The sequence below is a fragment of the Neovison vison genome, chromosome 14, assembly GCF_020171115.1.
Source record: "Neovison vison isolate M4711 chromosome 14, ASM_NN_V1, whole genome shotgun sequence".
Lineage (NCBI taxonomy): Eukaryota > Metazoa > Chordata > Mammalia > Carnivora > Mustelidae > Neogale > Neogale vison.
In genome coordinates, this window is record NC_058104.1 from 52638 (window position 1) to 70250 (window position 17613).

Below are 17613 nucleotides of genomic sequence, written 5' to 3' on the forward strand. Positions count from 1 at the left end.
GGATGCGATGGGATGGGAAGGGAGCCTGGCCGTTCTATGATGTATTACCAGCCTCCCTCTACCACTGATCTCCTCGAGTGGAAAGATAACCCCCCACCCTCCTCTGAGAAGCCACAGGCTGTGGTAGACCTCATGGAGTCCCTCTTCCAGATTCTGGGCCATCTTGGGAGGACTGCCAGCAGTTACCATGCCATGTTTAACAGGAAAGGGGAGGCGCACGCACCTGCGGGAGGCCTTGGCCCGGCCGCCTGGGCTAGAGCAGCTGCACCGAAGCAGCACCCAGCATGGGACTTCACCACAGATGAAGGACAGGCCTGCACCTGCTGATGCCAGGAGGTCCTCTGGGGAATCCAAGCAGGAGCTAAGAAACCCATGAACATGACTAAGGTATCCCTGGTCACCTAAGAACCAGGGAGTCCCCAGGGACAACCATGAGAAACTGAAGCGATTAGATGTGCACTCCATTTGACCGTGAGGCCCAGGAAAGCTGCAAATGGTAAACCCCTCCTTCACGGCGCAGGGTGCCCCAGACGTGAGGAAAAACTTGAAACCTAGTGGGTTTCGCTGGGACAGATGAACATCACCCAGCTAATAGAGGCTGCGAGTAGGGTCTGCGCAAACAGGGAGGTCACAGCTGAAAGAGAAGCTAAAAAGAAAAAAAGTCTGCCTCCCTGCCGTCGTCCTGAGGGGAAAGGATGATCAAGGGAAGCTGAAAAAAAAAAAAGCCTCCCTGCCATTGTCCTGAGGGAAAAGGACAGTCATGCCCAGGTTTGGCCTGCGTTAACACTCCATAGTGACAATGGGCCTGCATCTGTAGCAGATCTTGTACAGGTCTAGATCTCTCAGCATCACCTGGAGACCACGCTGGCTACGGGCCCCAAAGTTCCAGGAAAGTGGAGCAAATGAATTGTACCCTCAAGGAGACTTCAGCAAAGTCTGTCAGGAAACTAAGCTTCAGTGGCCAGATCTCCTACCCCCAGCTCTCCCATGTACTCACTGCATGCCTGGGACACTGGGTTTCCCTTCCTAGTTATACAGACGGCCTCCCTGGTGCCAGGGAGCCTCCCAGGAAACACAGCCTGTTGGAGACAAAGGAGCAGCTTCAGGCCCGGGGGGGCACCATTAATGAGTCACAAAGATACACCATTGAGAGGACCCCAATCTCCTTAGGGTCCCTGGTACCCTTTAGACAGGATGCGGTTGAGTCCGAGATTGGAGGAAACATCCCCTCAACCATAGCGGACAGGGCCCCACACTGTGGCTCTAGCCACTCCTGCCCTCAAGGTCTCGGGTGTCCCCTGTGAGTTCACTACTTGGGAGGAAAAAAGCTCAACATGCAGATGAGTGGCACCAGTGTAAAGTCCAGCCAGAGCCTGTGGGCCCACTCCAGCTTCACCTTTGACGGGTCCCCACTGAGATGGACATCGGCTCGCAAGGTCCCTAGCACTGGTCAGCGTCTTAGGAGTCAGACTGTACACTGTTGCCCCTTCTGACTAGACGTTCCCCCAGAGACTTGCCAGTGGTGTTGCTTATTGCGTTGCCTTTGAATGTGTTGCCACATTTTCCTGCTTACAGGCTTCCTCACCCTCACCTCCCTCCCCTTACCCCGGGGAACCTCGTGCTCCTGCGTCGAGTCAGACAGATGGGGCGCTGGGTTCAGTGCTCACATGCCTGCCGCGCGCTGCCGACAGAATAAGGCCCCGTCTGCATAAATCGCGGGAGGAAATGCCGGATGAAACAGTAACCGGCACCTGGCGGGACTTGTAGTTTAGAGGTGATGCGGGCGCCACAGTTCACTGGACCCATCCAACCCACTGTGGGCAGTCAGATGGAGAAGTTTGAGAGGAAGACAAAGGCTAAACAGACCTTGAAGGCACTCTTCCTCCATCCTCCTCATCACTGTTAGTCCCCACATCCTGAATACCCTCAGAGTTCATAGAAAATACCAGGCGGACCACTGCCTACGTATTAGCTTTGCAAGGCTACCAACCCAGAGCAGATGGCGATGATGCCCTCTAAGCTAAGTGTTTAAAGGAGCATCAAAGGGGGCATATCATAAGGAAAACTTGTGTTGTGAGATGGCTGACTGGGCCAGCAGGGGAATCCCAGTCCCTGCCCCGCTCACCACACCCGCCAAAGTGCCATGTACACAGAACTAGCGATGTACGAATTACTCCCCTTGCGTGTGCTTGGGCTCAGACCTTTGGAAATCACTTTCCTTTGAGCCTGCCGCTGCGTCAAGTAAACCTCCTATCCCCCAAGGTCTCTGAGTGCCACTTGGTTCTTCAGTTGAGTGATCCAGTCTGGGTTCCGCAACAGGAGCACCAGCTTGTCTCCCAGCAGTCTTGGGACAGAGCCAAAGGAGAAGGATGGTCATACCATGACTCCCCCCCCTCTGTTGGAACTGCCTTCTCCATATTTCCCTATAAGGCCAGAAATACTGGGGGCTTTTTTGGCCCGTGCCTTCGGTAGGTCAGGAACTCTTTAATTCTGCACTAACAGGCCATGAGGCTCTGTTTTCTATTCCGCTGGGTCTTTGAAGGGCAAGGGGAGTGGACATGAACCACTTAGGCTCTCCCATGCTCCCTAGAGACCATTAGGGTTCCAAGCAACCTAGTTACGGGCGGGGTGCCACTCTCTCAGTGTTAAAGATGACCTGTACTTTGCCGAGGGGTCTAAAGGGGGATTTTCAGCAGAAGAGAGACGCAGGCCAGAAAACACAACTTTATTCACTAGGACTGAAAACAAAGCTTATTAATCTGAAGATAGACTTAAAGATTTGAGTACGACATGAAGCACACTACCAGCCCCCGGCTTGACTTCACCACGCAAGGTCTCGGTGAGGCTGGCAGTTCTAGTTTCCCTGACTTTCTGTGATTTCCCACATGCTGTTCCTCTATTACAAAGCCCCAACCTTGGCATTCTCCAAGGTAGCAAGAAAGGAGGTCTGTGTTGACGTTGGAACCAGAGTCTCCTAGTGTGTGAGCTGGAAGCAGGTGGCTCTGGTTCTTGGGGCACAAATGCATGGTATGGTTTGCTGTGCAGCCCTCGGCCCAGGCACAGGCAGGAGTCCTGGCTTTTCCCTGCCTGGACAGCGTGTGCAGCCAAAGACAAGGCTTTCTCTAGGGGTTAGGCACTGGGGCCCGGCCTCAAGGCAGGGCTTGTCCAGGAGGGGGCAGCAGAGGGACTATGGCTGCTCCCTCCTGTACCCAAGACCCTTCCTTTTCCTTCAAAGCCCTCAGGCAGCAGCAGGTGAAGGGAGGTGCAGACCTACTGGCTCCTTACAGCCTCTTGGGCCTGAGCCTCTGGGAAAGGCAAGACTCGGTCTGGGAGTCCCAGGAACGGATATCCGAGGATTGAGTGCGGGATGACTGAATTGGGGGGCGGGGGCTATGGAATCTCCATCCAGCCTTGCAAGGCCCTCCCAAGTTCAGGGTATGCAGCAGGAGGCGCTTCGGCCCTCCCTCTTGACATAGTCGTGCAGCCGAAAGCGGGGCTCACTGGGTGCCTTCATGGAGCGCTGCTTCAACTCCCTGTGGGGTGGGGGTGACCATGGGACAGAGTGGCTTCTACCCCAGGAAGGAGATACAGACCCCAGGTATGGGGGGGGGGGGTTCTTCCTGGTCCAGGAAGCAGACTAGGGCTTAGCAGACTAGGACTTACTTTGCAATGGCGGTGAAGGCCAAGTCCACGTTGAGGCCTGTCTTGGCACTGGTCTCCATGAAGGGTAGCCCATACTCCTAAAAACAGGTGCTGCCAGCCAGGTGGCAGCCTGGTGGGGACAGCCCGAGCCCTGGACCCCAGGGACACCGCTGGCCACCCACCCTGCCCTGGCTCACCTTGGCCAGTTTCTCCCCATCCTCCCTCTTGACCGCACGCTCCTGGGCAGAGTCCACCTGGCACGGGGGTCTTGGTGAGAACCGGTCCTGGGCTTGCCCACCCCTCACCCGCCCCAACAAGAGCCAGGGTGGAGGAGGGTGGGCCCGGGCGCTCACCTTGTTCCCCAGCAGCATAAGCACCACATCATGCTGGGCGTACTCCTGGGTCTCGGTCAGCCAGGCCTGGGGGGCAAGCTGAGGCCAGCTGGAGCCTGGCACTCCTGCGTGCCCCTTGCCCCTCCAGGTCGCACTGCACAAAGCGCCTGTTGGGCTCTGGCCGACGGGAGGGGCCCAGAAATAGTGGTCCCCGTGCCAGGCTGAGGCATCGCCGACAAGTACCTTTGACAGAGCTAGAAGGTCCCCAGACCCCGTTTGGCTCTCAGGCACCCCGAGCCGCCAGAGGGGCCACTTCTCCCTGTCAGTAGGGTGCTCAGCCCTCTGGGACCCTAATGCCAACATGGCCTGTTCTGACCACCACAAGGGGGGAAACCACTGACCTGGATATTGTCAAAGGAGGCCTTGTTGGTGACATCATAGAGCAGCAGCAGTGCTGGGGGCAGAGGGCCCGTGAGAATACCGCCAGGGCCCACAGCACCTTCCTGTCACCCACACCCTCGGGCATCGCAGCCTCCACACTGCCTGCTGTGCACACTCCCAGGGCACCTTCCTCTGAGCAGAGGCCAGAGCAGCAGGGCACCCGGGGGGCGCAGCCTCCTGTTTCCTGGGGCTGGCACCCATGCCCACCAGCTCACCATGGGCGTCGCGGTAGTAGGCGTGGGTGACGCTGCGGAACCGCTCCTGGCCTGCTGTGTCCCAGATCTGCAGTGACAGGCACAGCCCACGAGTCAGGGCTGCCAGCCCCTGTCCCTCACCCACCCCCCACCCTTCCACTCACCTCCCACGCCCCGCCTCCTCTCACCTGCAGCTTCACCTTCATGCCGTCCACATCCAGAACTTTGTTCTGAAAGACAGCCAGCCAGCTCCGCTGAGCCCCGCAGCTAGAGACAGTGCTGCCCCCTGCTGGGGGGCTCCTGAGGGTGCAGTGGGGGTGGCCGCAGTGCCAGGCCAGGACTGAGCCTGAGATCTAGCAGCCCCTGGCATGCCCCCGAAATTCACTCTTTTTTTTTTTTTCTTTTTTTTTTCCGAAATTCACTCTTATCCTGTCTCCCTCAGCTGGCTGGTTCTATCCCCGATGCTCACCTCCTGGTTCTTGTCTGACCACTTCGCCTCCCTGAACCTGCAGGTAAACTTACGCCTTGAACCCATATCCTGGGATCCCCCCAGCTCTCCCCCCCCCCGTGCCTGGTGATTTCTAGGCCCCTCTCCCACTCAGCTGGCCCTCCTGATGGACTTGGAGGGGGCTGCCCCCTGCAGCCGGCCGTGTCCCGTCCCGGGCCACGTGTGTGCTTTCTCTGCCCACCTCAGAGGCCTGGCACAGGGCCCCTGCCGCTCCACCGCCCTCAGTGACGCAGCCCAGTCAGTCGTGGTTTGACTCCACGACTGACTGGGCTGACCCTCCCCCTCCTCCCTGCCCTGCCACAGCACCTCCCCAGACCAGCCCTGCTGCCTCACCTCCCCCTGGCGCCTAATCCTAGTCTGCTTCCCCGCACCTCCTTGCCAGCTCAGGCTCACCACGTGCATCTGTCCCTGTACCCTGGCAGCCTGCCCGCAGGCCCGGAGGCCCTACCCCAACCCCTCTGAGGGGCCATCAGCTTTTCACAGCTCTACACGTGATGCTGCTTCTGCTCAGAGAGCCACCCACACGACTTAGGTGAAGTCATCCTGATATAACCCCAGGCCCATTACTAACATTCTGTGCCTCAGTCTCTCCATCCACAAATGGGGATAACCAGGGTGCCCATCACAGTGGTTTTCTGAGCTACTTTGTGTGAAGTACTGAGGACTGGCCCAGAGCGAGAGCTAAATATTTGCTCAAATTTAAAAGACTCCCTTCCTTCTGGGACAACAGCTGCCACAGGACAGGACCTAGTACAGTAACCACAGAGCCCAGAAACTGTCCTGGTACACGGTGGGTGCACATTGAGTGTTTGCTGGCTAGTAATGGTCCCCCAGCAGGCCCTCGAAGTTCAGAACTACTGGCAGGGAGTGGCCCAATCCCACGGTTACCATCTGCTGGGTGGGGCTGGGGCCTGCCAACCACTGGCTGAGGGCCTGGTGGCCTCTGGCCCTGGCAGGTGGGACCACACGCCTCCCTCTTCCCTGAGCTCCTGCTGTCAGGGTGCTTCTGGGTCTCCCAGGAACCAGTGGCAAAGCCATCTGCCAGGCAGAGAGGAGGCTGGGGAGGACACCCCGCCTTCACTGGCACCCTTGAACTGGGGTGTGAACCAAGCGGCCTCACCTCCCTCACCACCTGCCCCAGAACTAAGAAGGAGGTGAGAAGGGGGAAGTTGGGGCCAAAACAGGCCAAGGACCACATGTCCAGGGCCTACACTGTCCCTTTCTGGCACTTGAATCCTTGTTTCATCTCAGAAGACTTGAGGGGAACTGCACCCCCAAGCAGGGTAACTAATGGCTCCCCAGACTGGAGGGAGCCCCCTTTTCCGTTCCCAGAATGGTCCTCCCTCCCAGCCTTCCGCCAACTGGGTCTAATTAAAGGGTGAGAAAAATGCAAATTTGGGATTTGTCTAGAACACACCAGCACCTTGGCAAGGCGCTCAGACTTTAGACTGGTGGGTAGAGGGGGCTCAACTGCTCTGGCTCTCGTCATTCCCTGCTGGCCCCACAGGCTCTTAGGGTGTCAGGGACGTGTGGGGAGCCCTGAAATGCAGGGGCACTCCCCCCTGCCCAAAAAAACCCCAGAGACACAGCCCTCCTGCTGGGGGCAATGTGGGAGGGGGCTCTGGCAGAGGGGAACAGCCAGGTGAGACCGTTTCCTGTGAGCTTCCTTGCCCAAGGGTAGGGACCCCCCAACCCCCAGTTCCAGGAGGGGGCATGTGCCCCACAGCCACTTCTCTCTTCGGTCCTTGGCAGGCTGTGTACAGTGGGGCGGTGATGTTATCCTCCCAAGGGAACATGGGCTTGAGTTCCCGCTGATGGCCACCCCCTGGGGCACCCAGCCCACCCACCCTGAGGCACAGAATACAGCCCTAGGCACAGGGAGTGCAACCCCCTGCTTCAGTCACATGCCACCCTCACCTGTCTCCAGGACCCTTAGGGTATCCAGAGTTGGAGCATTTTGGTGGTTAAGGCATCTCACCTCAACCACCTTGACCCTGAGTGTCCCAACCAGGACGTACCCCAGGGCTAAGGGAGAACACTACCCAGGTGTATTGTGAGAACTTATGGACGGTGCAGGGGGGTGGGGCAGGGCATGGTTGGGTCGGCTCAGTGCTGAGGACATCAGCCTCCATTCTCACCCGGAAGTCGATGCCCACAGTGGAGATGAAGGTCCCTGCCAGGAATGCCCCATCCTTGAAGCGCACGAGCAGGCAGGTCTTCCCCACACCTGAGTCCCCCACCAGCATGACCTGGGGCAGTAGGATGATCAGAGGTGTTAGGACCAGAGGGGACCGAGTTGCTGGCCCACCCAGAGGGGTGTCTGGTCTTTCCTGAGCTGGCCTGGTCAGGAGTAGACGAACTGTCCCAGGACTGCAAGGAGGAGGCCTGGGGGAGACAGGGCGGCTATGGTCCCAGCTTCCACCTCCAGAAGGTTCGGTCCCCTTTCGCTTGAACAGTAATCTGTCTCAATTAGTGGGGAACGGGGGTGGCTGCTTCCATGCAGGGTCCTACCTAACCCCACCCCCAGACCCTAGACACCCAACCTTGATCTGGAAGGGGAGCTTTTGGGGCTTGGTAGGGAGTGGAGTCTGGAGGTTGGTGGCTGGAGACCTTTGGAGAGGCCTCTGGGGGTAGAGACCATGGGGCTTCTTCTAATCTCATAAGATTCTGGAAGAATTTGCCACATGAGGTCAGATCTTGGCCTGAGAAGGCCCAGGTCGGGTGTGGGGACCAAGACCAAGAGGGAGAAATCAGGCCTCCCCCTCATCCACCCCTCCCCCAGCCTGCTGTCAAAGGCTCCAAAACCTGAAGACAGTGGGGGCAACCCCTCCGCAGGCTTCTGCCTAGGTCTGAAGGAGGTCCCAGTTTTCCACACCCCACTGGCAAACCTCTCCTTAGTCTCCCCTTTCCCCCAAAAAAGAGGAGACCCACAGACCCTGGGGGTGAGGGAAGGCAGCATATGGGAAATGGTGAAACTGGGGCTCGGGTGGGTGCGGGGGCCATTAGGGAATGGGGAGGGAGTGCCTGCCAGGTTCGGGACCCCTTGTCCGACCCTGCCAGCTGGGGCGTTAGCGGGCAGGCCATGCCAGCTGTTCGGTATTTGAAATCCAGGTCCGACAGCTGTGTGTGTATGCCGTGCGCGGTGTCAGCCGTGCCAGCTACACGGTGCCGCTCGGGCGGGCTCCCTGCCCAGGGTCCGCGGAGCCCTCCATACCCTCCCCGACCCCTCCCCGCTGGGCTCAGTCCGAGCGCCACCTGCTGCACTCGTGTGGGGTGGGGGCCGGCTCACCTTGAAGGCGACGTCGTAGAAGTCGCCCCCGCCAAGCGAGGGCCGGCCGGGCTGCGGGGGCCCGTTGGGCCGCGCCTGGGGGACAGGTCGCGCAGTCCCAGGGCGCGCGGGCCGGGACCCATTGGCGGCGGACAGCGCGGAGGCAGCGGGCGCGCTGGCCCCCTTGGTCTTGGGGGTCTTCTTCCTGGACATGGCGGGCGGGCACTCAGGGAGCTCCCGCTGCAGCCGCCGCGCTCCGGGCAGCCCAGCTCCCCGCGCTCACGGAGCGCGACGCGGACCCGAACCCGTCCCGCGGCAGCGGTGGCCGCGGCATCCCTGGCACCCCGCTCCCCGCCGCCCCGCCCCCGCGCCCCACAGCCCGCAGCCACTTAGGCCCGGCCTCCCGCCGCCGCCGCCAATGGCCGCGTTGGGGCGGGGGCATGCAAATGAGCCGGCCGCCCGGGGGCGGGGTCACAAGGACCCCGCACTGCCCTAAGTGCGCCGGGTGGGCGCGCCTCTGCCCGCTGTGGGCAGCTCCTACCCTGCCCTCGGGCCCCGCGATCCCGCTCCGTGGCCACCTCTGTGGGGCGCTGGGCCTGTCGCTTCCCCGCGCTCTGTACACCACTCCTCCCTCACGAGATGGCCTCTGGGCCTGGGACTGGGTGGGTGGAGGAGAGTGTCCCGAGACTGGGGCGCTGAGGCAGTGGGACTGCGTGGGGCGGACACCTTGGATTTCTGTCTCTTCTCAGCCAGAGATGCCAGCTGGCCCGCTGTGTCCCCACTTCTCCCCTTGGGGCAGGCAAACAAACCCCGGGCGCTCAGAGCACTCCCGGCTCAGCTGACAGCTGGTTATGGGCAGCAGGACAAGCTGGCGCTTGAGAGCTGCAGGGCACTCTCCCCCGCAGCTTCTGCCCGCTGGGCTGAAGCCCCAGGATCCTCGGGTAAGAGGAAATCTGAGTTACAGGAGCAGCAAGCGCTCTGAGTGGCCCTTACCCCGGGGCTCTGTCTGGGAGGAGAAGGAGGTGGGAGGCCCCAGGAGGTGGCTAGCTCCTTGGCCTTCTGGTGCCAGGTTGTGGCCCCAAGGAGGCCAAGTGCTGACTGCCCCACCCCATGCTGGTCCCTGGCAGACCAGTCTCCAGAGCCTGACACCTCCCCTGAACTGTCTGTCTCCACCCAGGATTCTCTGGGGTTGGAGAATAAGGCTGAGATGATCGTGGGACCCCAAGGGTAGTGAGCCAACATGGGGCTTGTGGGCAGTGAGTGTAGGCAGAAGGGCCGTGGTTCTGGGATCAGCCTCTGCTCTATACTCCTGTGGCAGCTGGAGGGTGGCCTGGCTGTCCCCCAGGATGTGACAGCTGTCACATGGCCCCTAGCCCATTCAGAGCCCAATAATGATAATGGACAGAAGCTGCCTCTAGGGCTCTGAGGTCTGGAAGAACACAGCCAGGGATTACCCAGGGGGCTCTGGCGGGGCCCTGCATTGGAGAGGCTGCGGGAAGCTGCCTTTTATTGTGTGTCAGCCACAAGTCGTCCTCAAAACTATCCTGTGAGGTGGGTGGTGCCAGGATCCCCGGTGACTGGGTGGGAAAACTGAGGCCCAGAGGAGGGAAGAGAGCTGTCCAAGGTCACCAGGCTGGAATGTGACAGAGCCAGGATTTGTGCCTGGGAACTCCAGATCCAGAGAACATCCCTGGCGGCATTGGCCCAGGACTCGGGAAACCCATCCCTCAAGGCCTTGTCAGACCTGGGGGGCAAACCTGGCGAAGCCCTCTGAGGAGTCCTGGGCCTCCTTTCTTGTCTCACTCCTCAGGACCCCCACTTCTTCCAGGCCAATGCCCACATGTGTGGGTCGAGGGGCTTGGGGTGGAGGGTTAGCTCCTGCTGCTGGGGCCCTGGGGATAGCAGGTGTCCGACACTCCATGAGGCCAATTTCAGGGTGGCTGGCCCAGGCTCTCAGCCCATGCCCACTGACCCCTGGGTCCCAGGCAAGAGGCTTCCTATCTCCTCCTGTCAGCTGTTGCCCAAGGGAAACCAGAAGGGAGTTTGGGTACCCTAGGGGTGGGGGCTGTAGGTAAGGCAGCTGAGTTGAGGGTGAGGGCTAGTGCTAATGGGGTAACCAGGAAGAGAGAATGGGGAGCCAGGAGGGGAGGAAGGCTGAAAGCAGCCGAAGAGAACTACTTGACCTTGAAACATTTAAAATTAGAAGAATATATGTAAAAACCCAGGTCTCTGATTTCTTTCAAAGGGAGAGAGTTCTAGGACCCCGGATCATGCATTCTTTGTGCTTCTCTTGCCTTCCAGCCATCCTTCTAATCTTTGATCTAAGTCCCTTGGTTCCTCCATTTGCCATCTGTCTCACTCTCTGGAATGGAAGTTCCCTGGGTACAGGAAGCAGCTTGTCTTGGTCACTGCCATATCCCTGGCAGCTGGCTGCAGACCTCAATTAACTTACTAAATTGGTGAAAGAAATATGAGTTAGAAACGGGCCCCACTTCAGGACACATCATTGCTAACAAGGATAAGGCAGGCTGCATCGCAGTGTGCAGTGAGGCAAGCCTAGAATAATCAAGTAGCCCGAGCAGGGCTCTGTGGGGGAAGGACATTTGATCTGGGCTTTGAAGGCTGAGCAGGAGTCCAACAGGAGAGGAGACAGAGAGTCTTGCTAGGTGGGGGGAGTGAACACATGCAGGGTCAGAGCGCCAGTAGGCAGGCATTCGGAGGAGCAGAGGCCAAAGTGTGGTCCAGTTGCTTGGAGGAAATCCAGTTGGTAACGCAGGAGGGGGCTAGGTTCTGAAGTGAACTTGAATGTTTAGCCTAGGAGCTTGGAAACTGTTCAGCGAGAAGTAGGGAGCCATGCCTGGTTTCTGAGCAAAGCAGCATAGGACACTGCTACAGGCATACAGGGGGCAAGAGGAGGGGGGCGCGGTGCAGCCTGTAGACAGGGAGATGCGTTGGAGTGGCTGGCAGTAACCCGGGGGGAGGGAACAGGGGCAGAGGAGACCTCCCAGAAATACAGAACCTGCAGGCCTGATGGTGAGGCAAGAAGAGAGCCCCTGGGGCAGAGGCGGTGGAGCGCTGAGGCACGGGCAGACGGCAAGTTCTTTGGCCTCCCGTCAGGCAGGAAGGCCTCTGTCCCCAGCCTCTGGCTCTGTGATTGCTCTGACCAATACGCAGGGCAGAAGTGACCCCATGTCCTTTTCCAGACCCAGACCCTACAGACGGGCAGCCCCTATTTCCTGTGTCCTGGAACACTCGTTCTTGGAGCCCGGTGGCCACGCTGTGAGACAGCCCGGGCGGCCTCGTGAAGAATCCCAGAGGGAGAGGAGCCCATTTGCCACCCAGGAAGTCATCCGGCGATGGGTGCTCTGGTCCCGGGGTTCCATGCTGACCAGAAACAGCTGTCTCCACTGAGCCTGGCCCAGACGGCAGATTCAGGAGCATTGGGAGATTTTTTTTGTTTTTACACAGCAAGAGATAACTAGACCAGGCTGCCCACAAGGGGGAGGAAAAGGGCCAGTTTGGTGGGAAAGTTCAGGAGCATGGCCTTGGCTGGACCTGGGCTGCCCAGATTGCCGGGCTGAGCTAGAGTGCAGCATAGGGGAGGGATGCCCGTCACCCTCAACCCTCCTGCCATAGGGCTGACTCTGTTGGACAGACAAAGGTCTCCATGTCCCCATGTCTCCGCGGAGAGCTGGAGCAACCCTGCAGCTGTTCCTGCCTCACGGGGGATCCTCACCCTAGGACTCTCTGGTGGCGCCCGTGCCAGGTGCCTACACAGACTGGGGCCCCCAGCTCTCGCATGCCCTCTGACTTGCCCTCCTGGGGGTTTGGCCCCTTGGTCCTGGAGTCCCCAGACACAACAGCCCTCTAGGATCTGTGGCCTGAGGCAGTCTGTCTCTGGAGCCCCCTTTCCAAGTGGGCCAAGTCAGGCAGTCTGGGGCAGGGATCAGAGTTCTTGACCTGCCGGGCCCTGCTTGGAGCCCCCTCCCCCAGGCAGGTAGCCTTCCCTGGCTCCTCCCACCCCCTGTTCTTGCCCCCACCCACTTGGCCAGGGACATTGGCTCCCCGTGATTGGGGAGGGGGGTGCAGCCCGGCCTCAGCCCCAGCCTCTGGACCTCCTGACAGCGCCCAGCCTCCCTGCTCTGCCTCCGTGGAGCCCTGAATGCCGAGGTCTGTGACTGAGCAGGACGGGGCTGGGCTGGACTCCAGGGGTCTGTTCCGAAGGGGAGAGTGGCGAAGCTAAGCCCTGTGACCCCAGAGCACCTCCCATAAGTCAGTCCTCGGGAAGTTAGCTGTCTGCAATCACAGGGGAGGGACCCTGGTGGGGAAGGGTGCCCGCAGGCAGGAGCTGCAGCTGGATCCCTGGCGTGCTGAGGGACCTGGAGAATGTGGTGTCTCTGGACCTGCTCCCCTCTCCCTGAAATGAGGGGGCGGGAGGAGCTGATCTCTGAGGTCCCTTCCAGCTCCAGCACCTTCTGTTCTAGGAAATCCACGTGAACGTTGCTATAGAGACGGCAGAGAGGAGCCGCAGCAGCTCGGAATTGGACCTCCACCCAGAAGAGAGAGGAAAGAGTCACCCCAGGAAACAGCTGACGTCAGGTGCCCCCTCCCCCACGCCAGGTGCCTAGGGGCCACGCTGAGTGTCCTGCTCCCTCCAGGACACACCCCACACCCCACCTGCCGTGGGCTCACCTTTGTGACCCTGAGGCCCTCCTGGGCAAGTGGTAAGGGGTAGGCGTCCGCCCCGCCTCCGTGGGACAGGAACTGTTGGGTGCGGGCTGGGCAGTGGGCTGTTCCCTTGGCGGTGTGCCCGCAGGATCTGCCCTCGGGCTTTCCTTCCCACTGCAGCTCCGGGACTCACACCTGAGTGCTCTGGGTGGTGTCTGGATGCAAAACATGTGTGCCCTGGAGCCCAGTGCGGGGCGGAGGCAGGCAGGGAGCTGATGGGATCCAGACTCTGCAGCAAGGCAGGAGGTGGGCATGCAAGACCTCGGGCAGGAGGAGCGCAGAGCAGCCCCGGAGCTCCTGACTGCCCTCTGGGGGCAAGGGCTCTGCTTGCATCCGCTGTTCTTGTTTCTTGATTAGGAAAGGGCTGCATGATTTGGGGCAGGGGAGCATGTCAGCAACACAAAAGGTAAAGGCAAGAATCAAAGTTCTTGTTCCCCCCAGACCCTGTGCCCCGGTGGTTACCATTAGGAGGTTTGGTGGGGGAGGTGGGTGTCTGGGTCTCCCGTAGCTGCCGAAACAAATAATCTAGGCAAATACCGTGCCCCGCAAAACAGCCCGGACGTGTTATCCTACACTCGGGAGGCCACAGGGTGCAGTGAGGCTTCTGGAGCTAAAGCAAGCAGGCTTCTTTCTGGGGAGAACCCTTGCCTCTTCAGCTTCTGGTGGTCTCCAGCTTGTTTAGACCTGCACATTATATTATACTAAATTCATTGCTTTATGCATGAATATGCATTAAATATATGGAGATGTGACCGTGTCCCCTAAGAATATATATAAAATCACAATTATCTGATCTTTGCACATTTGATAAAATTTCCCTCCCCAGAACAGATCTGGAGAGAGTGTCTTTTCCTGGCGTGGCTCCTACGTTTTCAACTGCTTCCTTCATGATTGGTCTACTTGGGCTTTTTATTTCTGCTGGAGTCAGTTTTAATAGTTTGTCTTGTTCTACTGCCTAAATATCAAAAGTTTACAAACAATTGTATATCATTTTCCTTTGTAATTTTTAAAAAGATTTCATTTATTTGTTTGCCAGAGAGAGAGTGAGAGTGAGAGAGAAAATACAGGCAGGGGGAGCAGCCCACAGAGGGAGAAGCAGGCTTCCGGCTGAGCAGGGACCCCGACGTGGGGCTTGATCCCAGGATCTTGGGATCATGACCCGAGCCGGAGGCAGAGGCTTAACCAACTGAGACCCCCAGGCATCCCTCTTCTGTAATTTTTTTTTAAAGATTTTATTTATTTATTTGACATACAGAGATCACAAGTAGGCAGAGAGACAGGCAGAGAGAGACGAGGAAGCAGGCTCCCTGCTGAGCAGAGAGTCCGATGCGGGACTCGATTCCAGGACCCTGGGATCATGACCTGAGCTGAAGGCAGAGGCTTTAACCCACTGAGCCACCCAGGCGCCCCTAAAAAAATCATTTTTTAAAGATTTTATTTATTTATTTGACAGAGATCACAAGTAGGCAGAGAGGCAGGCAGAGAGAGAGGAGGAAGCAGGCTTCCTGCCGAGCAGAGAGCCCTATGTGGGGCTTGATTCCAGGACCCTGGGATCATGACCTGAGCGGAAGGCAGAGGCTTTAACCCACTGAGCCACCCAGGAGCCCCCAAAATCTTTTTCTTTAGTTCTATTTTCCTGGTATTAAACTGCCAACCTACCTTCTATAGGTCTTTATTTTCCCATTCTTTTATTTGTTATTTGTCTTTGTTTTATCCCTGAAAACAGCATTTACCTGGATTTAGTATGTCTTTTCATTATGAGAATCCTTGTTGTTTAGCAGGAGAATTTGACGAATTTACAGTTATTATGCTCACCCATGTTCTCAGTCTAATTTTGCCTGTTCTGTTTAATACATTGATCCGTTGTTTTCTTTTGTAATCCTTTACTGGGCCTATCAGGTTTGCTTGTGTACCCACCTCCAAGTTTTCCCTTTCATGCTAATAGTTAGCATTAACTATTTTGTTTTTGTTTTAAAGAAGGAGAGAGGAAAAGAAGCGAGGTGGGGCAGAGAGAGAGAGGGAGAGAATCTTAAGCAGGTTCGATGGCCAGCCAGGCGCCTGATCCCGGGCGGGCTTGGTCTCACCACCCTGAGATCATGACCTGAGCCAGGATCAAGAGCCAGACACTTAACCAATTGAGCCACCCAGGTGCCCCTCATTAGCTGCTAATTAAGAACCTTAAGGGGCGCCTGGCTGGCTCGGCTGGAAGAACATACAGCTCTTGATCTTGGGGTTGTGAGTTCAAGCCTCACATTGGGTGCAGAGATTACTTAAACAAATTAGAAAATAAAAAAACCTTTAGAAAGCTCACTTTAAAACTTGTTTTATCAATAATTAAAGAATCTTCCAATGTCCTCCTCCCTGAATCATACAAGATCTCTGGCACCTTTTATTTTCTCTGTTCGTTGAAACAGTCTAGAATTTCATTTCCAGGTAATTAATTTCTTACTTAAACACGTGCTTTCTCTTTCAGAAATCTTTTAGAAGCAATTGCATGGGCTCCAAAACCCTCTTCACACCATCATTTAGACTTGATTAGTCTGTTTTTGTCATTTTGCAACTCTGTTTCTTACAGGTCTATCTTCCGTTGACTTTGTCACTTGACTGAAATTAAAAGCTTGGGTTTGAAACAGAATCCCAGAAATATCGCTTGCTTCCTGTGTAAGCGGCGAGGTCCACTTGGCCACTTACTAAGGCCTGTGGTTTAGTAACCTTATTTTTTTCTTTTATGTCAGTTCTACAGCCGACATAGGGCTTGAACTCATGACCCTGAGATCAAGAGTCCCACGCGCCACCCACTGAGACAGCAGACACTTTGGTTACCTCATTCAGTAAGGAATACGACTAGAGCTCCTAGAGCTGGGAAGACTCAGGGGAATAGGGCAGTGAATGAATGATGGAGAAGTGAAGAAGTGAGTTTACTCCTCTGGTCTCTCAAAAGGCTGATCCACTCCCTGTGCTCTCCCTGTGTCATCTACCTTTCCCTGTCTGTGGACGCTCTTCCCTCAGACTGGAAACCCAGTCAAGCCTCTACTACGTTAAAAAAAAAAACCTTTGCCACTCCTCTTTCCTCTCACATAGACGCTTCTAGAAACAATGGGCCACATGCCACATCTACACTCCCTTGCCACCAACCTGCTGGCCTCTGGCTTCCTAGCGAACCCTCCACTCCAGGTGCCCTCAGTAAAGGTCATGGGTGAACACCGCGCCTTCAGCTCTGCATAGGTGACACAGCAGGATCGAGGAACAGGATGACCCTGAGCAGTAGGGGCCCCGACTTACCTGGGGACAAATACTCTACCTGCAGTTGGTAGCCCATAAATGTGTCCCCTGAATGTGTGATGCAAATCAGCACATGGATTAGGGGCTGGGGAAGCTTCCTGGAGGAGGAGGCAACTCAAGTTGAGTCTGCAAGCATGAGGAATCTCGGAGGTGGGATGGAAAAGTGTTCTAGGCAAAGGGAACAACATGGGGAAAGGCTAGGAGGTGGGAGGCTGTAGAGAGTTCTAGAAGCCCCATGTGGGGGTACATATGAACCTGTGCTGTGAGGGAGGACCAAGGGGGGGAACGTGTGGCTGCACCATCCCCAGCGCCTGGCTCTGTTCCTGCGGCCTGAGCCCCTGCTGGGTTCTCCCCTGTAACTTTCCCTGTGCCTCAGACTCCTCCTTCTCTGAGGCACTCTCACTCAGACTCCCTCCAAGCCCTCTTTCTTCTCCTCTTCTAGGATGGGGTTCCCTGCCTCTGGAGTTTCTCACCTGCCCCAGGTCTGTGCACCCCCGCCCAGCTGCACACCTCGCCTCCAGGTGCACTCTGGGCGCCTTCTCAAGCGGCCTATGGTGCCCCGTTTCCAGAACAACACCCTCCCATTTCCCTCCATGTCCTTCCTCCCTGAGGGCATCTCCACCCAGCCGACAGCCCCTGCACCCATCCCAGCACCCAACCCCCAGCCAGAGCACCATCTGAGCCTCCTTCTCTCCCCAGTCCCAGGTCTCCTCCGGCCTCATCCCATCAACCCCACCTTGCTTTAGACCTCATACAGTGCTTCCAAACTGGGTTCCTGAGTACTCTGTGAGTCTGCACAAAAACTTTCCTGAAGCCCAAGGGACTCGGGCTCTACAGTCCCTCCCCATTCCCCCTCGTGTCTAACTTAAGTCCCTCTCCCTCCTCAGTAGGGAACTGGTCCAAGAGGCCCAGAGTTGGAGACAAAGGGCGCTGTGGGAGTTGAGCCCTGAGAAGGGACCACAGCGGCAGAGCTGGACTTCACACCCCGCCACCCTGGGGCCACCGGGAGATGCTCTGCTCATTCCTGGGCCCTTTGACTGCCAGGAAATGGCAGGTGACCGAGTCCCTGTTGATCCTTGGCCTTTGCCCGCACAGGACCTCCACCTGTTCCTCCTTGGATCTTTCCTGAGAGCTGGCTCTGGGCTGGATGGGATCCTCCCCCAGCCCTGAGACATTGGTCTGCTGTCTCCATTACACAGATGAGGACGGGGAGGGATG

General features: G+C 57.5%; 1 protein-coding gene and 1 long non-coding RNA gene across 3 annotated transcripts; one reads left to right on the top strand and one right to left on the bottom strand.

The window, feature by feature from the left end:
• Positions 1–2709: 2709 nt before the first annotated feature.
• RAB26 (RAB26, member RAS oncogene family) lies at positions 2710–8598 on the bottom strand. 2 transcript variants are annotated; one of them, XM_044233543.1, is made up of 9 exons: positions 8407–8598; positions 7256–7366; positions 4798–4839; positions 4631–4697; positions 4376–4428; positions 3996–4061; positions 3840–3896; positions 3664–3740; positions 2710–3533 (listed from the first exon to the last, which is right to left on the bottom strand). In XM_044233543.1, the coding sequence occupies exons 1-9, from the start codon at positions 8596–8598 to the stop codon at positions 3431–3433; spliced, it is 768 nt and encodes a 255-aa protein (XP_044089478.1). In that variant the 3' UTR covers positions 2710–3430. The 2 variants fall into 2 exon arrangements, with proteins under 2 accessions (XP_044089478.1, XP_044089479.1); XM_044233544.1 differs by having other exon boundaries at positions 3996–4073; positions 8407–8419.
• Positions 4635–16989, top strand: LOC122895811. The gene is made up of 3 exons (XR_006382310.1): positions 4635–5121; positions 12870–12984; positions 16838–16989. It is a non-coding gene; the product is annotated as an uncharacterized LOC122895811 (long non-coding RNA).
• The last annotated feature ends 624 nt before the right edge of the window (positions 16990–17613 follow it).

Excerpts from the sequence above, each read along its gene's own strand:
- RAB26 (XM_044233543.1), bottom strand. The coding sequence starts at position 8,598 with ATGTCCAGGAAGAAGACCCCCAAGACCAAGGGGGCCAGCGCGCCCGCT. Across the intron at positions 4,840-7,255 it reads CTGTGGGCATCGACTTCCGG|AACAAAGTTCTGGATGTGGA; the intron begins GTGAGAATGGAG and ends GCTGTCTTTCAG. Across the intron at positions 4,062-4,375 it reads CCTCCTTTGACAATATCCAG|GCCTGGCTGACCGAGACCCA; the intron begins GTCAGTGGTTTC and ends CTTGCCCCCCAG.